Source organism: Muntiacus reevesi, chromosome 2, assembly GCF_963930625.1.
Source record: "Muntiacus reevesi chromosome 2, mMunRee1.1, whole genome shotgun sequence".
Classification (NCBI taxonomy): domain Eukaryota; kingdom Metazoa; phylum Chordata; class Mammalia; order Artiodactyla; family Cervidae; genus Muntiacus; species Muntiacus reevesi.
The window spans coordinates 239,207,953-239,221,631 of NC_089250.1; the positions used below are offsets into that span (position 1 = coordinate 239,207,953).

General features: G+C 60.5%; 1 protein-coding gene across 5 annotated transcripts in view; it reads left to right on the forward strand.

The window, feature by feature from the left end:
- The window catches only part of NDRG4 (NDRG family member 4), a 43,080-nt gene that overhangs the window by 24,989 nt on the left and 4,412 nt on the right, over positions 1 to 13,679 (forward strand). For 3 of the 5 annotated variants that reach the window (XM_065925434.1, XM_065925429.1, XM_065925430.1), the window contains exons 3-15: positions 293 to 337; positions 8,214 to 8,319; positions 8,591 to 8,711; positions 8,798 to 8,860; positions 9,020 to 9,080; positions 10,386 to 10,472; positions 10,587 to 10,643; positions 11,012 to 11,115; positions 11,959 to 12,015; positions 12,107 to 12,158; positions 13,133 to 13,180; positions 13,348 to 13,383; positions 13,498 to 13,549. In XM_065925434.1, the coding sequence (XP_065781506.1) occupies positions 293 to 337; positions 8,214 to 8,319; positions 8,591 to 8,711; positions 8,798 to 8,860; positions 9,020 to 9,080; positions 10,386 to 10,472; positions 10,587 to 10,643; positions 11,012 to 11,115; positions 11,959 to 12,015; positions 12,107 to 12,158; positions 13,133 to 13,180; positions 13,348 to 13,383; positions 13,498 to 13,549 (889 nt within the window). Of the gene's footprint in view, positions 1 to 292; positions 338 to 4,487; positions 4,606 to 8,213; positions 8,320 to 8,590; positions 8,712 to 8,797; positions 8,861 to 9,019; positions 9,081 to 10,385; positions 10,473 to 10,586; positions 10,644 to 11,011; positions 11,116 to 11,958; positions 12,016 to 12,106; positions 12,159 to 13,132; positions 13,181 to 13,347; positions 13,384 to 13,497; positions 13,550 to 13,679 lie in introns of those variants that run through there. The other 2 variants (XM_065925432.1, XM_065925433.1) reach the window with 1 other exon arrangement.

The following is a 13,679-nucleotide window of genomic DNA, read 5'->3' on the forward strand; positions in this document are numbered from 1 at the left end:
TACTTAATGGCTTGATACCTGGTGCCTGGTCACTTTTGTTCATGTTAAGATAGACTAGGGAGGGACTTCCCTGGCGGTTCAGCTGTTAAGACTCTACACTCTACTGCAAGGGATGCAGGTTCGATCTCTGGCCTAGGAACTAAGATCCTGCATGCTGCAAGGCTCAGCACCCCCCAAAAAAAGATGGGAATAGCAAGTGATACTGCTCAAGGCAGAACCCCTTCTGTCCACCCCTCCCTGCCCTGCCAGCCCGGGACCTAACCAGCCACCTTCTCTGTTTGCCTTCCTGTAGGAGAACTCTGACTCCTTCCTCTTGGCTGTGGACACAGACTGGAAGGTAGGTCCCCACTCAGCTTCCCCAAATGGGGGACAGACTGCTGGCTGGCCCCTCCCTGACCCAGCCTGTTTCAGACGAGGGTCACAGCCCTTCTGAGCGCCCCCAGCCTGAAGCCGCAGGGCCTGGGCACCTAGCGGCCTTCAGAACCACCCCTAATGCTCACAGCAGCTTTGCCTGGCCCCCTGCCCCATGGAGAAATGCCCCCTCCCTCCCTGAACAGGACAGGGGAAAGAGGGGAGGTCTGGGGGAGTGAGGATGCTGCCATCTGAATCAGCACTTTCCTCCTATGAAAGCCAGGTTGATGCTCCGAATAGCTCTCGTTTCCATGGCAGCAGTTGCCCGGGACAACCATGTCCTCTTCAGTTTGATGCCAGATTCCCTGGGAAAACTGAGATCAGTCTTTGTGTTTATTCCTCCGCGTGACGATTTCTGATTTCGCTCAGTCGGCCCGCCATTTCTCCCCTGTGAATCCCAAGGTGGCCATTTATTTCCGAGTGTCAGAGAATGCATGCTAGCAGACACAATGGGAGCCTCATGGGGTTCCAGGGCCCGCACTGGCCATTAAAACTCATTGACCAAAGTCAGACCTTTCTGTGACCTTCATCCTGGCTGGTGGGAGCTAGCCCTCAGGCCACCATCCAATTTAGGTCAGTCTCCCAGCCCCATGACAGCCTCGGCCTCGTGGTCTGGACGCAGGGGTGACGTGGGAGGTGGAGCGGCCTGCAGGCTCCTCCCCCAGGAGCCCGGCTCTGCAGCGAGGATGTGAGGATGTGGATCTGAGCCAGGCTTTGGACCCTGGGTCACGTGCCCCTTCAAGGACACGGCGGAGGCGTCAGAGCAGCGCCTGGGCACATGCTCCCGTCTCCCGGGTGTTCCAGCTCCGATCACAAAGGCCTCTGCTGCTGGGGAGGATAGGATGGGACCTGGGGGAGTGGGGACCCAGGAGCCAGAGGCAGGGGATGGATGTGTCCGCAAGGTAGCTTAGGACAGCCAGAGTGCCCTTTGTCCTCCCTGCTCCAAGTGAGGGCTGCGGAGTGTGACACAGCCCCTCTTCCGTGGGAGGGACCGCTGAAATAAAATCCAGAGCAACCAGCCGCTGCCTGACCCTGAGTGGGACTCCCCGGATGCCGATGGTGCTGCCAGCCCCCAAAACACACACACCCTGGGAGATGGATTGGGTGGTGAAAGGTGACAGAATCCTGGGGTCCTCCACATCCATATACCGGGCCCAGGCCAGGGTGGGTCACCCTATGTGTGTGAGACCCTGGTTCTCAAGATCTTTGCTTGGCAAAGGGTGGCATGTGTTAAAAAGCACCTTACTCTCTGCTCTGGTTACTCCACACAGGTTGCTTTTTGTTAAGTTAAGCAGCCACCAGGATGGTCCTTATCTGGGCCAAGGCCTGGATAGGCTTTTATCCTGTTCAGTCCCTGACCTCAGGGGCCCCAGCTAGTGGGGGAGGCAGAAGGACCTGGTCCAAGTTGTGACCCTGCCACATGACCACCAGCACAGCTCACTACCTCACTGGTAGAGGCAGCTCAGACCCCGGGTGTCTGTAGGCTTGATGATGGTGCCCCCGTCCCTGGGCTGCCTGACTCGTGGCCACCAGAGCCAGACTGCCTCCGTGCAGCTCCTGCTCTGTGCCCTCTGGCTGTGTGATGTCGGGCAGGTTACAGGACCCCTCTGCGCGTCATTTTCCTTGTTTGTAAGGTGGATGTTCAGAGGACAAAATAAGGTAACATGGCAAAGCATTTAGATGGGAGTCTGGCACGCTGGAGAGCCAAGGCACTAAGCGTTTGCAACCCTTAATAATGTGACCTCATGGACTTCGCTGGTGGTCCATTGGGTGAGATTCCGCCTTCCAGTGCAGGGGGCTCGGGTTCAATCCCTGGTCAGGGAACTAAGGTCCCATGTGCCTCGGGGTGTGGCCAAAAATTTTAAAAATAAAAAAAGGTAATAATAATGTGACCTCAGACCAGAGAGCTGAGATGCCACTAAACTACACTGCTTACTCGCTGAGTGCTTCCCTGTGCTTCAGATTCTTCATCCTTTCTCATACATAGGCTTGTGAAGATTATGTATTATCCTTGCAGCTACTTATGCAAGCAGCTTCTCTGCTGTTCTCCCATTTAAGATATGATGGCTCAGAGCAGTTGACTGACTTGCCGGAGGTCACACAGCAGAGACTAGCAGGGTTGGTACCAGGACCTGAGCCTGCCTTGTTCAGCCCCAACAACTGTACAACCTCCAGGAAAGAGACCCACAGTTCGGAGAAGCACACAGATCACCCCATTTCTCCCCTGGGCAGGCCTGGGGTCGGGTCTGTAGTGATGTATGTAGCTTTTTATCATCCTCCTAGGACCTCTGTTGAGAAATGCGCAATTCTTGTTTGATGGTTGAAGAAACTAAGACACAGAGGAGTGAAAAAATCTTGTCCAAGGTCACCCAGCTAGTGGGTGGGAAAGTTGAGACTTCAACTCAAGTCTGGGGATTTGAAGTCATTGAGCTGAGCAGAATCAGGGGGTCATGGCTTGCAGTGGGTAGTATCCGAGGTCACCCAGGCCCAAGGGTGGAGAAGGTCACTCAGAGGTTCAGGTGGGCATAAGGTTGGATGGGGACCACGGAGGGGCAGAAGGGGTGGGAGGTCCCCGACTCTGCCCGTCTTCCGGAAGCAGACGGGAGGATCCTGTGGCAGGTCCCTGGACCAGGCTGTGCCCTGGCACCCGGCCTCAACCGCCAGAGCATCTTCCTTTGCTGAAGTGGCTGCAGGGAACCGGGAATGTGGGCAGGACGTGAGGGGCTGGGGGCCGCCCGCTCCAGGCCCTGGCTGCCCTGGGAGCGCACAGGCCCCCGCACTCTGCACCAGGCCCACATGGCGAGAGGTCAGAAAGGGGCAGGGAAGTTGTTGATGCCGCCCCACCCCCCACCCCCAGGCAGAGAACATGGCCGGGAATAACATAGAGGGTGGGTGCTGACCAGGTCACCAGGCACCCAGAGACGGGGAGGTGACCGCCTTCCCCCAGGGCAGCCGGCCAGCATGCACGGCTGTCCTACAAGCTGGGGCGAGTGGCAGGTTCCTTCACCAAGGCGACAGAATGGGGGCACAGGCGCCCGCACCCCGCCTCCTCTCTGTGGCTCCTGCGGCTCTCAGTCCTTGGGCTCCCTCCTCTGCGCCCCTGTCTGGCCTATTTCCTCTCCTCCTCTGTACTCCTTTGCCTCCCGCTTCTCATCTGAGTACTCTGCCTGCCTGTCTCCAGCCAGCTCCTCACCCACATCCTGAGCCACCTAACCCCCAGCACCTGTCCTGCTCCCCAGACACTGGAGAACCAAGCCCCAGGCTTGGTGTGGCTATGGGGAGATGGGCGTGGCCACGTGGCCAAGCTGCCCCACCCCCACTCCACCTCCTCTCTCTCCGGGGGGCATCTGGCCTGGGTGCAGGATGAGGGTGACGGAGGACAGAGCTGGTGTATACCTGCAACATCCCAGGTCCTGAAATCTCTCCAGGCCCCCTGGCCCCAGAACCCTCATTTCCCTTCCCCAGTGGGCAGGCACTGGGCGTACATGTGGGCAGAGTGGGGACTGCCCAAGGGGAGACCCTGGGGGTGGAGGAGGAACAGCCTCCCGGAGTAGGGTCACAGCCCAGGATGCCGCAGACAGCAGCGACTCCCCACACCTCTCCTGGTGAAGGGATCCGGGCCTTCCTGATGTGGAGGCTGGGCTTGGGAGCCGCTCAGGCTCTCCCTGCTCCCAGGGTGTGGGTCGAGGGCCGTGCTGTCTAGGGCAGCCTGGCCTGCTCTGCTGTGAGAGGCTGATCTGTACCTGCCACCGGGCGCACCTGTGTGCGCCTCTCGTCTTCCTGGGAGCGGGTGTGCAGCTGCGGTTCCGAGCCTCGGTGCAGGGGCGAGTGGGTTGCAGGAGCTGGGGGCCATCCTGGCTGATGTGTCGCTGGGGGTGGGAGGAGCAGAAGCCGGCGTGAGCGAGGACCTTGGAAGCCAATCGGAGCCAAGCTTTGTCTCCTGAAAGCCAATCCGGGAGCAGGGGCTCGGGGTGAGCGAGTGGCAGCTCACAAACCCCGCAGGGAGGCGGGGCCAGTCCATGCCCGGCCGCTCCCCATATAAGTGGCCCGCGAGCTGGGGCCCCACCACAGAGCCGCTGGTCTCCCACCCGCGCGGCCCCCTCCCTCTGGACTCGGGTGACTCAGGCCTTTGTTTGCCCCTTCTGGTCGAGGCGGGTGGCCTCCCTCGGCAAGATGCCGGAGTGCTGGGATGGGGTGAGTGAGGGCTCAGGGGGCCGCGAGGTCACCAGGGAGGCGGGGGCGCGCTCTGTCTCTGTTCGGCGGTGCTTCTGCCTTCAGTTGGCGCACCCTGGGGGGCACTGGGCAAGATCAGCGGGTCCCAGGCCTCCTGGTGACCCTGGTCCGCTGCGTGGTTGCGAGGAAATGCTGTGGGTCCGCGGGGGAGGACGGGGAAGACTGAAATCTCCGCGGAAATCGAAAAGGGCTGTGACTTGTCTGTCAGTCCGTGTGGATGGGTGTGCGGGCGTGTGTGTATTCCACTGACTGTGCCCTCCGCATGGCACGTGCCCAGCTCTGCCTGGCGCCTGTGACCCCTTCAACCCTGCAGAAGCTGTTCCCTGCGACGTCTGGGGGGTCCGTACCTGCAGCTGTCTGACCCCCCGACCCTGCGGGGGTTGTCATGGTTGTTTGGGGGGACTGCAGGCAGAAGCAAAGAAGTCTGGGTTGTGTGTGGTGTTAACTGGGGTCCCTGCAGGGGAGGAGCTGAGAAGGGGGTCTCTGTGCTTTCTTTTCTGGGCATAGGAGGGCAAGGCTGGGGCGATGAGCCAGCGGGTAAGGACCTGGAGGGGCGGAGTGGGGCGGGGGCGGGGGCGGGGTGAGCGTGCGGAAACAGGACACTTCCTCCCTGGGGCAGCAGGTGCCCCGGATCCGTGCTGTTCTAACTCTAGGAAGGAGAGGCAGGGGAAGACCCACCCCTCTACTCCCCGGCCTGCCCTGCGGGGTCCAATAGCCATGGGGCCACCCCTGACACCCGCACCCAAGCAGCGACGTCAGCGCCTCCCCGCCGCTGCAGACTCGGTCCCCTGAATTATTGATGCGGTTGACGGGAAGAATCCAACCAGCCCCACACATGCGCGTCCTGAAGCCGGAGTCGGAGGGCCCCCCCCACCCCCCCCGCCCCCGCCCTCAAGGTCACGGATGAGGGGAGCGGGACAGGCAGAGAGGACATCAGAGCCCCCTCCCGGACTGCCGCAGTGCCTGGCGCTGGCGCCCACCTGGAGGCGGGGACGGGCTTCTGACGTCACCGGGAGCCAATGAGAGCCCTCGGCCCTGGGGGTTGGGGGGCTCCGAGCGCGTCCGCCTGCGGCCCTTGGGACGCCCCTCTTGGGGACGTCTGGCCTCTATCAGGATGAACTGGATCTGAAGTTCTGGTTCGGAGCGGGTGCAGGGAGGTCGGCGGAGGGTTCAACCAAGGTCACTGGGCAACCGGGCCGGCGCCCACGACGGCACGCCCAGCCCCAGCCGTTCCCGTTCCCTGGGAGCTGAGCCGTAGTGGGGCAAGCGCCGCGCTGACTGAGGCTGGCCGCCCCGGGGTGATGGGGGTGAGTGAGGGCAGGGATGGGGACCCAGGCGATCGCACCGAGACTGGGAGGGGGCAAGCACCCCCCCCCCCACACACACACACACTTAGGGGCGGTGGAGATCTGGGAAGACCACTTCTTGGCCCTGACTTGTGCTCGGCAGGGCTAGAGCTGACCCCACTGCCGCAGGCAGCGCATTGCAGCTCTAGTTCCATGGGGCCCTCTCCTGCCCCAGCCCCCACCCTCCATAGCACCATGCGTCCTTCCTGCCCCCATTCCTTGCCCTTCACGGAACTGAGCTCCTTCTGCCCACCCCCACCTCGTAGCATTCATAGCACTCTGCACCTCTCCTGCCCCCATCACACCCTCCATAGCCGCCTGGGTCTTTCCTGCCCCAGCCCCTATCCTCCGTTGCACCGGGCATCCTTCCTGCCCTGCTCTCTGCCCTGCATAGAACCGAGCTCCTCCCAGCCCCCTCCATGGCACTGTGCACCCCTCCTCCCCTCCACCCGGCCCTACAGAGCCAAGAGAGCATGGGCGGGGTGGGGGGGTGGGACGCGGCAGGGCCCTCCAGCAGGGACAGGCAGCTATGGAGAGGTGGTCTGCTCAGAAGTCTCTTGGATGGAGCCCGATCTCTTCCTTAGAAATAGCAGCCTGAGAGGGGCATCCCCAAGGCCCACCCTGCCATCTCTGAGCTTGACCTTGGGCAAGTCAGTGCTCCTTGGCCAGCCTCAGTTTCCTCCTCTGTGAGTAAACAGAAAGTACATGAAAAGTGCCTGGTCAGTGGTCAGTGGGCAGGAAGTGCTACTGAGGAAGGACAGGCCTGGGCCGTGCAGAGGCTGCGGTGGACCCCCAGAAGCCTGGCTCCCAGGGTGTGGCCTTGGGCCCCAGGACTGACACCACCAGTCCTTCCCTTTTGGAGATGAGCCCAGGCAGTGATCCTCTGAGCCCAGACCCAAGAAGGCCGGTCACCTAAGGCTCCCCTGTCTTGTCGGAGGCAGAAACACTCTGAATATGAGTGTCCTAGCGTCCTTCAATTGGAGGAGGAAATGGCAACCCACTCCAGTATTCTTGCCTGGAGAATCCCAGGGATGGGGTAGTCTAGTGGGCTGCCATCTATGGGGTCGCACAGAGTCGGACACGACTGAAGCGACTTAGCAGCAGCAGCAGCATCTTCCATGTAAAAGGTGGGGAAAAGCACTCCTTCTGTCTCGCATAACACCTGGCACACAGTAGGTGCTCAGTCACATGGTGATTCTCCTTGACCTCAGCCTGACCTCCAACCCCATTGGAGGAACCACCCACCTCCTGCAGTCCCCAGGACTCTCCCTGGGAGGGCAGGGCTGTTTATTCAGCATTGACAAACCTTCTGGGAGTCTGCCCGTGAGTGGCCAAGAGGGACCAATTCCCAGAAAGATCAGCCAGCAGGGCTCAGGGATGCACCCACCCACGGCAGCCCCCTTTCCAGGGCCAGGCGTCAACTCATCTAGTTCTCCCTGCATCCCCATGAGATGGCTCAGAAAGAGGTGGTTGAAGCAGAGAGGTGTGTGTCCTGCTCAGAGTCACACGGTAAGGGGCACAGGGGGTCCTGAACCTGCAGCCCCCAGCTCTTGCTTCCTGAAGGACTGATGACCTCGAGCAGCAAGCCCAAGGGGTGGACCCAGGAGGAGCCCAGAGCGGCCGCTGCAGAAGGCCTTTGGGGAAGGGGATGGTGTCTAGCCCGGCTCTGCCCGCGGGAGGCCTTGGGAATCTCAGAGAGGCAGGGTCAAGAGCCTGGGGGTGGAAACAGGGACAGCTGTGGGGGTTGGCAGCTGGGCTGGCCAGTGTGGGGTCTTCACCGTGGATTCTAGGTGGGCTGAGGCCCTTTTGCAGGGTTCTGAGTCCAGCGGGAACATGATGAGGGCGGGACTCGGTGGGGATTGACAGAGCTGACCCAGAGGGGCTGCAGTGAGATGAGGGAAAATGGGCCTCACTGGACCCTGGAGGGCTGAGTGCAGCCGGGCTGGGCTGCCCCACGAGCTGGTTTGCGAAGGAGACTGGAACCTTCACGAGCAGCCCAGTTTACGTTGCCCCTGTGCTGAACACCCGTGGGAAGGGATGCGCCCTCTGGTCTGTCCTCTCTGGGGGCAGCTGGGGCTGATGAGAAGGGGATGCCCACCCTATGGCGGGGGGAAGGTCCCACCACAGGCCCAGCAGCCCCCAGGCTGCTCCCCAGCCTCGTTTCCCAGAAGAGCCAGGAGTGGGGGGCTGCCCAGAGGGTCCAGCGTGGTCTCTCCCCTCCAGGAACATGACATCGAGACGCCTTACGGCCTTCTGCACGTGGTAATCCGGGGTTCCCCCAAGGGGAACCGCCCAGCTATCCTCACCTACCATGATGTGGGTCTCAACCGTGAGTGTGCCCTCCTCTGCCTTGGATCTGCCAGAACAGTGAGGCCCCCTCCCTCCCCACAACGCCCCATGGATCCCCACTAACACTTAACTCTATGCCTCCAGCCACGTGGGTCTCGGTTCCCTGCTGAACCATGAGGCTGATCATCACCTCTGCCTCGACCTCCCTCCCAGCATCCACGGGCCTCACTGGCCTGCCCATCCTCCTCCTCCCTTCCCCCCGCTCCCCCGGTCCCTTGGCTCAGCCAGAGCTGAGAGCTGTGTCTTTGCAGACAAGCTGTGCTTCAATACCTTCTTCAATTTTGAGGACATGCAGGAGATCACCAAGCACTTCGTGGTGTGCCACGTGGATGCCCCGGGTCAGCAGGTGGGGGCGTCACAGTTTCCTCAGGGGTAGGTACCAGGAACGCCCACCCTCAGCTTTCTCCAGCTCCCCTGCCCTCAGCCGCCCCCGACCTGACCTCCCGCTGCACCTGCAGGTACCAGTTCCCCTCCATGGAGCAGCTGGCCGCCATGCTCCCCAGTGTGGTACAGCACTTTGGGTGAGTCCCTACCCAGTCCCCCACCCCACCCCGGAGCTGCCCACCACTGCCACAGGGCCAGCAGCTTCGAGCTGAGGGCTCAGGGCTACGGCTGGGTCTGCTCTGGATGGCCATCACGGGAAAAGAAACCCCTAGAGTGACCAGCATGCTCTCTGTCAGGTTCAAGTACGTGATTGGCATCGGAGTGGGAGCCGGAGCCTACGTGTTGGCCAAGTTTGCAGTAAGTCTGCCCACCACCACCCCCAGACCAGCTAATCCCAGGACTGGTCCCCCCAGGGGCAACCCTACAGGAACTTTCTGTGTTCTTTCTTCCTCTCCTCCTCTCTCTGCTTCCTCTTCACTAAGGAAAGTCCTTTTTTCTTTCTTTCCTCCAAGGAAATTAGCTTAAAAAAAAAAAAGTCAATTTTTTCATACGTTTCCTTAAAACACTATACTCTATAAGTTGCTTAAACCATTATCCAAAACCAACAAGCTATACAACTAACTAGCCACTAAGTAAGGGTTATCTTAATTCCTCATTCACTAATTAGAATAATACTTAAACATGAATCATTTTTTAACCAAAAATTATACTTATGTTAAGTTTCAGGATTTAAAAAATCACATTTCAGAAACATCATGTCAGGCAGGAGAAACCCACAAGCTTTGCATCTCTAAAAACAAAACCTTAATTTTTAGGACTCAAAGTATTTATTTCTTCAAAACAAAGAGTAAAACAAAAAAACTGACCAAGAATTTTCAAGTCCAGTTTCGACTGCAGTACTGAACCACCTTGTTAACTATCAGTCATTCCCTGCCACCCCAGACAACCTTGACATGACCACAGTATGTTTATACTACCATTTTCTCCTAAACACGGGCAGACAGTCAAACAGAAAAGTACAATCTCTTTTACAATATCTAACACAGAACAGGCTTTGGAAAGTTCAGTTTCTTCACATCACTAGGGCTTTTTCTATGAAAGCAAAGAAACAGAATATTTTATTAAAGATGTTCAGTCCTCAGTGTTGCAACATTAACCTCTTCAAGTGAAGGTCGCTCAGTGTCCGACTCTTTGTGACCCCATGGGCTATAGAAGTCCATAGAATTCTCCAGGCCAGAATACTGGAGTGGGTAGCCTTTCCCTTCTCCAGGGGATCCTCTCGACCCAGGAATCAAATTGGCATCTCCTGCATTGCAGGCTGATTCTTTACCAACTGAGCTATGAGGGAACCTCTTCAAAGATATATTTAAAAGCTGAAAAACTGTGATATAGGCATAGATTCCAAATAAAAGGATCGTGAAAAGTTCCAGGTGGAGAGGAGGATGAGCAGGGCTGGAAGGGGCGCAAGTTCTCAGCTGAAGGCACTTGGTCATTGCACCTTGAAAGCCCTTACAGAACACGTCCTCCTCTTCAGACCCTTACCACACTCCACCGCCCAGGAGACAGCAGGGTTGGAATTTTGCAGTCCGTTTTCTAGGTGGAAAGATTGGGGCTCCCTGCACCCCGTCCCGCCCCTCAAGCCCTGTCTCCCTGTCACGGCAGCTCATCTTCCCCGACCTGGTGGAGGGGCTGGTGCTGATGAACATCGACCCCAACGGCAAAGGCTGGATCGACTGGGCGGCCACCAAGGTGAGCGCGGTCCACCTGGACGGGGGCGGAGCCGGGCCGGGGGCGGAGCCGGGCCGGGGGCGGGGCCGGGGGTCATGCGAGGCGGCACTCACACTATCCTCCGTCGGCCCGCAGCTCTCCGGCCTCACCAGCACTTTACCCGACACGGTGCTATCCCACCTCTTCAGCCAGGTAAGGGGGTGCGGGACGACCTCAAGCAGGAGTGGGGTGGCCGGGCTGGGAACCTCCCGAAGAGCCTGGTTGGGGCGGGGTTTGCGGGGGTTGGCGGGAAGCGGCAGTGGAGGTAGCATCTGAGCAGAGCTGCCGCACCCCTGCCCTGTGGTCAGCCAGGAGACTGTGGCACCCAGGACTGGGAGGGGTCCCCTCTCCTCTGAAGGTCATGGGCTCCTCACGACAGTCTTGCTGTCTCTCTCCCCCCACCATCCCTGGGGGTGGGGCAAGGGCTGCTCTGCGATGCCCCCTGACGTCCCTGCCTGTGGCTCCCCTCCGTGCCCGCCGCTCACCGCCCTCTTCCCCCCGCCCCGCCCCCCGGGACCCAGGAGGAGCTGGTGGGCAACACAGAGTTGGTGCAGAGCTACCGGCAGCAGATCTCGAACGTGGTGAATCAGGCCAACCTGCAGCTCTTCTGGAACATGTACAACAGGTGTGGGCGGCGGGGGCCGGCTGGCAGCACCAGGGTGGAAGGGCTCACACCGCTGGGGGAACCCTGATACAGCCGTCCAAGGGAGGAGGCGGGTCGCTGGCCGGCTGGCAGGAGAGCAGACTGTCGAGCCTCCGATAGGGGTGACCTCTTGCCCAGGGCCACACCTCTGAAGGGGCAGAGGGCGAGCAGGGCTTGTCCGCTCCTCCTCCACCTCTGGCATCGCTGGCAGGAGCAGTGGGGGATGTGGGTGCCACCCCTGCCCCCACCACCCTGAGCCTCAGGGCTGACAGCCAGCCCACAGTGGAGAGGAGAAGGGATGAAGGGCTCCGTGGAGCCCCTTGGGTTGGTCCTGCAGGGGTGTAGCCAGCACCTCCCACTGGCCTGTCCTTCCTTCTCTTTTTTCCTACAAATGTTTCTTGAGCCCCTGCTGTGTGCGTGGCGCTGGAGATACACTGGGGAGGGAGAGGAGCCCCAGCCTTTCTCCCTCTAAAGCCCAGGACTCCCAGCGCAGTGGTGGTCACAGCCTGTGATGACAGCCGAATGTGAGGGCCACCTGTCATGAGCTGGGGAGTCTGGGAAGAAGTCATATGCGGGGGGCCCTAAGGCCCTTAGGTCCCTGACTCCCCATTTCACCAGTGGCATCCGTGACGCTCTGTCTCACAATCGAGACACCAGAGCGTGAGCCCCGAGTCTGGGACCAGCCCGGCACCTGGGGGGATATTGGGCCGTAATTGCCATGTGGAGGGGTGTGGCTGAAATACAGCAGGTCAGGCTCGGGGACACGCTCCAACACCCCGACCCGGGATCCCGTCCTGGGATGCCCGCCTCTGCCTCCCCCTGCAGCCGCAGAGACCTGGACATTAACCGGCCTGGGACAGTGCCCAACGCCAAGACACTCCGGTGAGTGGCCCGCCCCCTCCAGCCCGCACACACTGCCCCCCACCTCGCTCCGGTGCCCAGGCCAGACAGCCCTCTTCCTCTGTGCCTGCAGCTGCCCCGTAATGCTGGTGGTCGGGGATAACGCACCTGCCGAGGATGGCGTGGTGAGTGAGGATCATGCCCTGGTGCAGGTGGGAGGCAAGGGTAAAGGGGTCACTCGCTCCTGGCCAGTAAGGCCAACCCTTGACCCAGCCCCGGGAAGCCTCGGGGTGGGCAGTGGGTGCTGGGCTCCTCATCCCACTTCCCCCTGTCTTGCCATGCACTTCCGCCTGGAGCCACCCCATCCTTCAGGTGAGGGAAGCCTGGAGACAGGAGGGCCCTGGGGCCAGGAGCAGGCCACTGATTCCCTCTGCCCACTCCACAGCAGCACAGCCCCTCTGCAGTCTTGATCCATTTTATGCCCAGAGACCCTCTCTTTTTTCTCTAAAATCTGATTCATTGGTTAGGAAATAATCTGTGAGCACAGGAGCACATACCCCTGTTACATTTGGGACCATGTGTCACCTCTCCTGTTGGAACTCTGAAAGCAGGCAGCCTGGGGGTTTCATGTCTGCCTTAGCACAGAAAGCTGGGGTTCAGGAATGCCCAGGGAGGCCCCCCCCAGCCCAGTGTGCACCCAGACTACCACGCACTCCTTGTCCCTGAGGACCGGAGGAGCCGGGTGTGGGCTGTGCCTGCCGTCTTAACCCAAGCAGGGTCAGAGCTTCAGAGGCTTCAGGGTCTCCTGCTGACCTTCGGCCCCCCCTCACCTTGACCCCTGACTCCTGGGGTCCCTGGCTTTCCCAGCCTCTCCCGCGGAGGTGGCCCTGGCTCCTGGTGAGGACTGGGCCCAGCCCCCACCCCACCAGCCGTGGTGAGTGGAACAGAGGGCCTCAGGCCCTCAGGAAGCCGCTTCCAGATCCCCAGGGCCTTGACCTTTCCAAAGGTGCCCAGGGAGGTGCTGGCTGGCCTATGTCTGCCCCCTGCACGCCCTCCCTGTCCCCCAGCCCTGGGCAGAGAACCTGCCTTAGCGCCTGGGGCCAGGGGCACCCCTGATACCCTCAGGTGCCACCATGCTGAAGCTGCTCCTTGTCCCCAGGTCGAATGCAACTCCAAACTGGATCCAACCACCACGACCTTCCTGAAGGTGAGGCCTCCCCCTCCCCACCATGGGGCCCGCTGCAGGAAGGGGTCCCAGCCAAGGCGGGAGCAGGATGGTGTGTCTGATCAGGGGACCTGCCCAGGTTTGCGGGGGAAAGGCAAGGTGTGGTGGGAGGTGGCCCCTGCTCAGTTCATCCCCTCTTTGCCCTGCAGATGGCAGATTCCGGGGGTCTCCCCCAGGTCACACAGGTGAGACTCTTGGCCCTCCTTCCATCCCTTACCTGGTCCAGGGTGGGCGGAACCTCCCCCCTCCCCGGATCCCAGGCCGCCAATCAGACCCTGTGCCTGTCCCTTGTCCTGCAGCCCGGGAAGCTGACTGAAGCCTTCAAATACTTCCTGCAAGGCATGGGCTACAGTAAGTGTACTCCCCGCCACCCCACACACACCCCGGTGACTAGGGAGCAGGCAGCAGGTGGGCCTGTGAGCATGCGTCCTTTCCCAGGGCCGGATGCTGCGCCTGGGGACTTCTAGGGCATCTCCGCCTA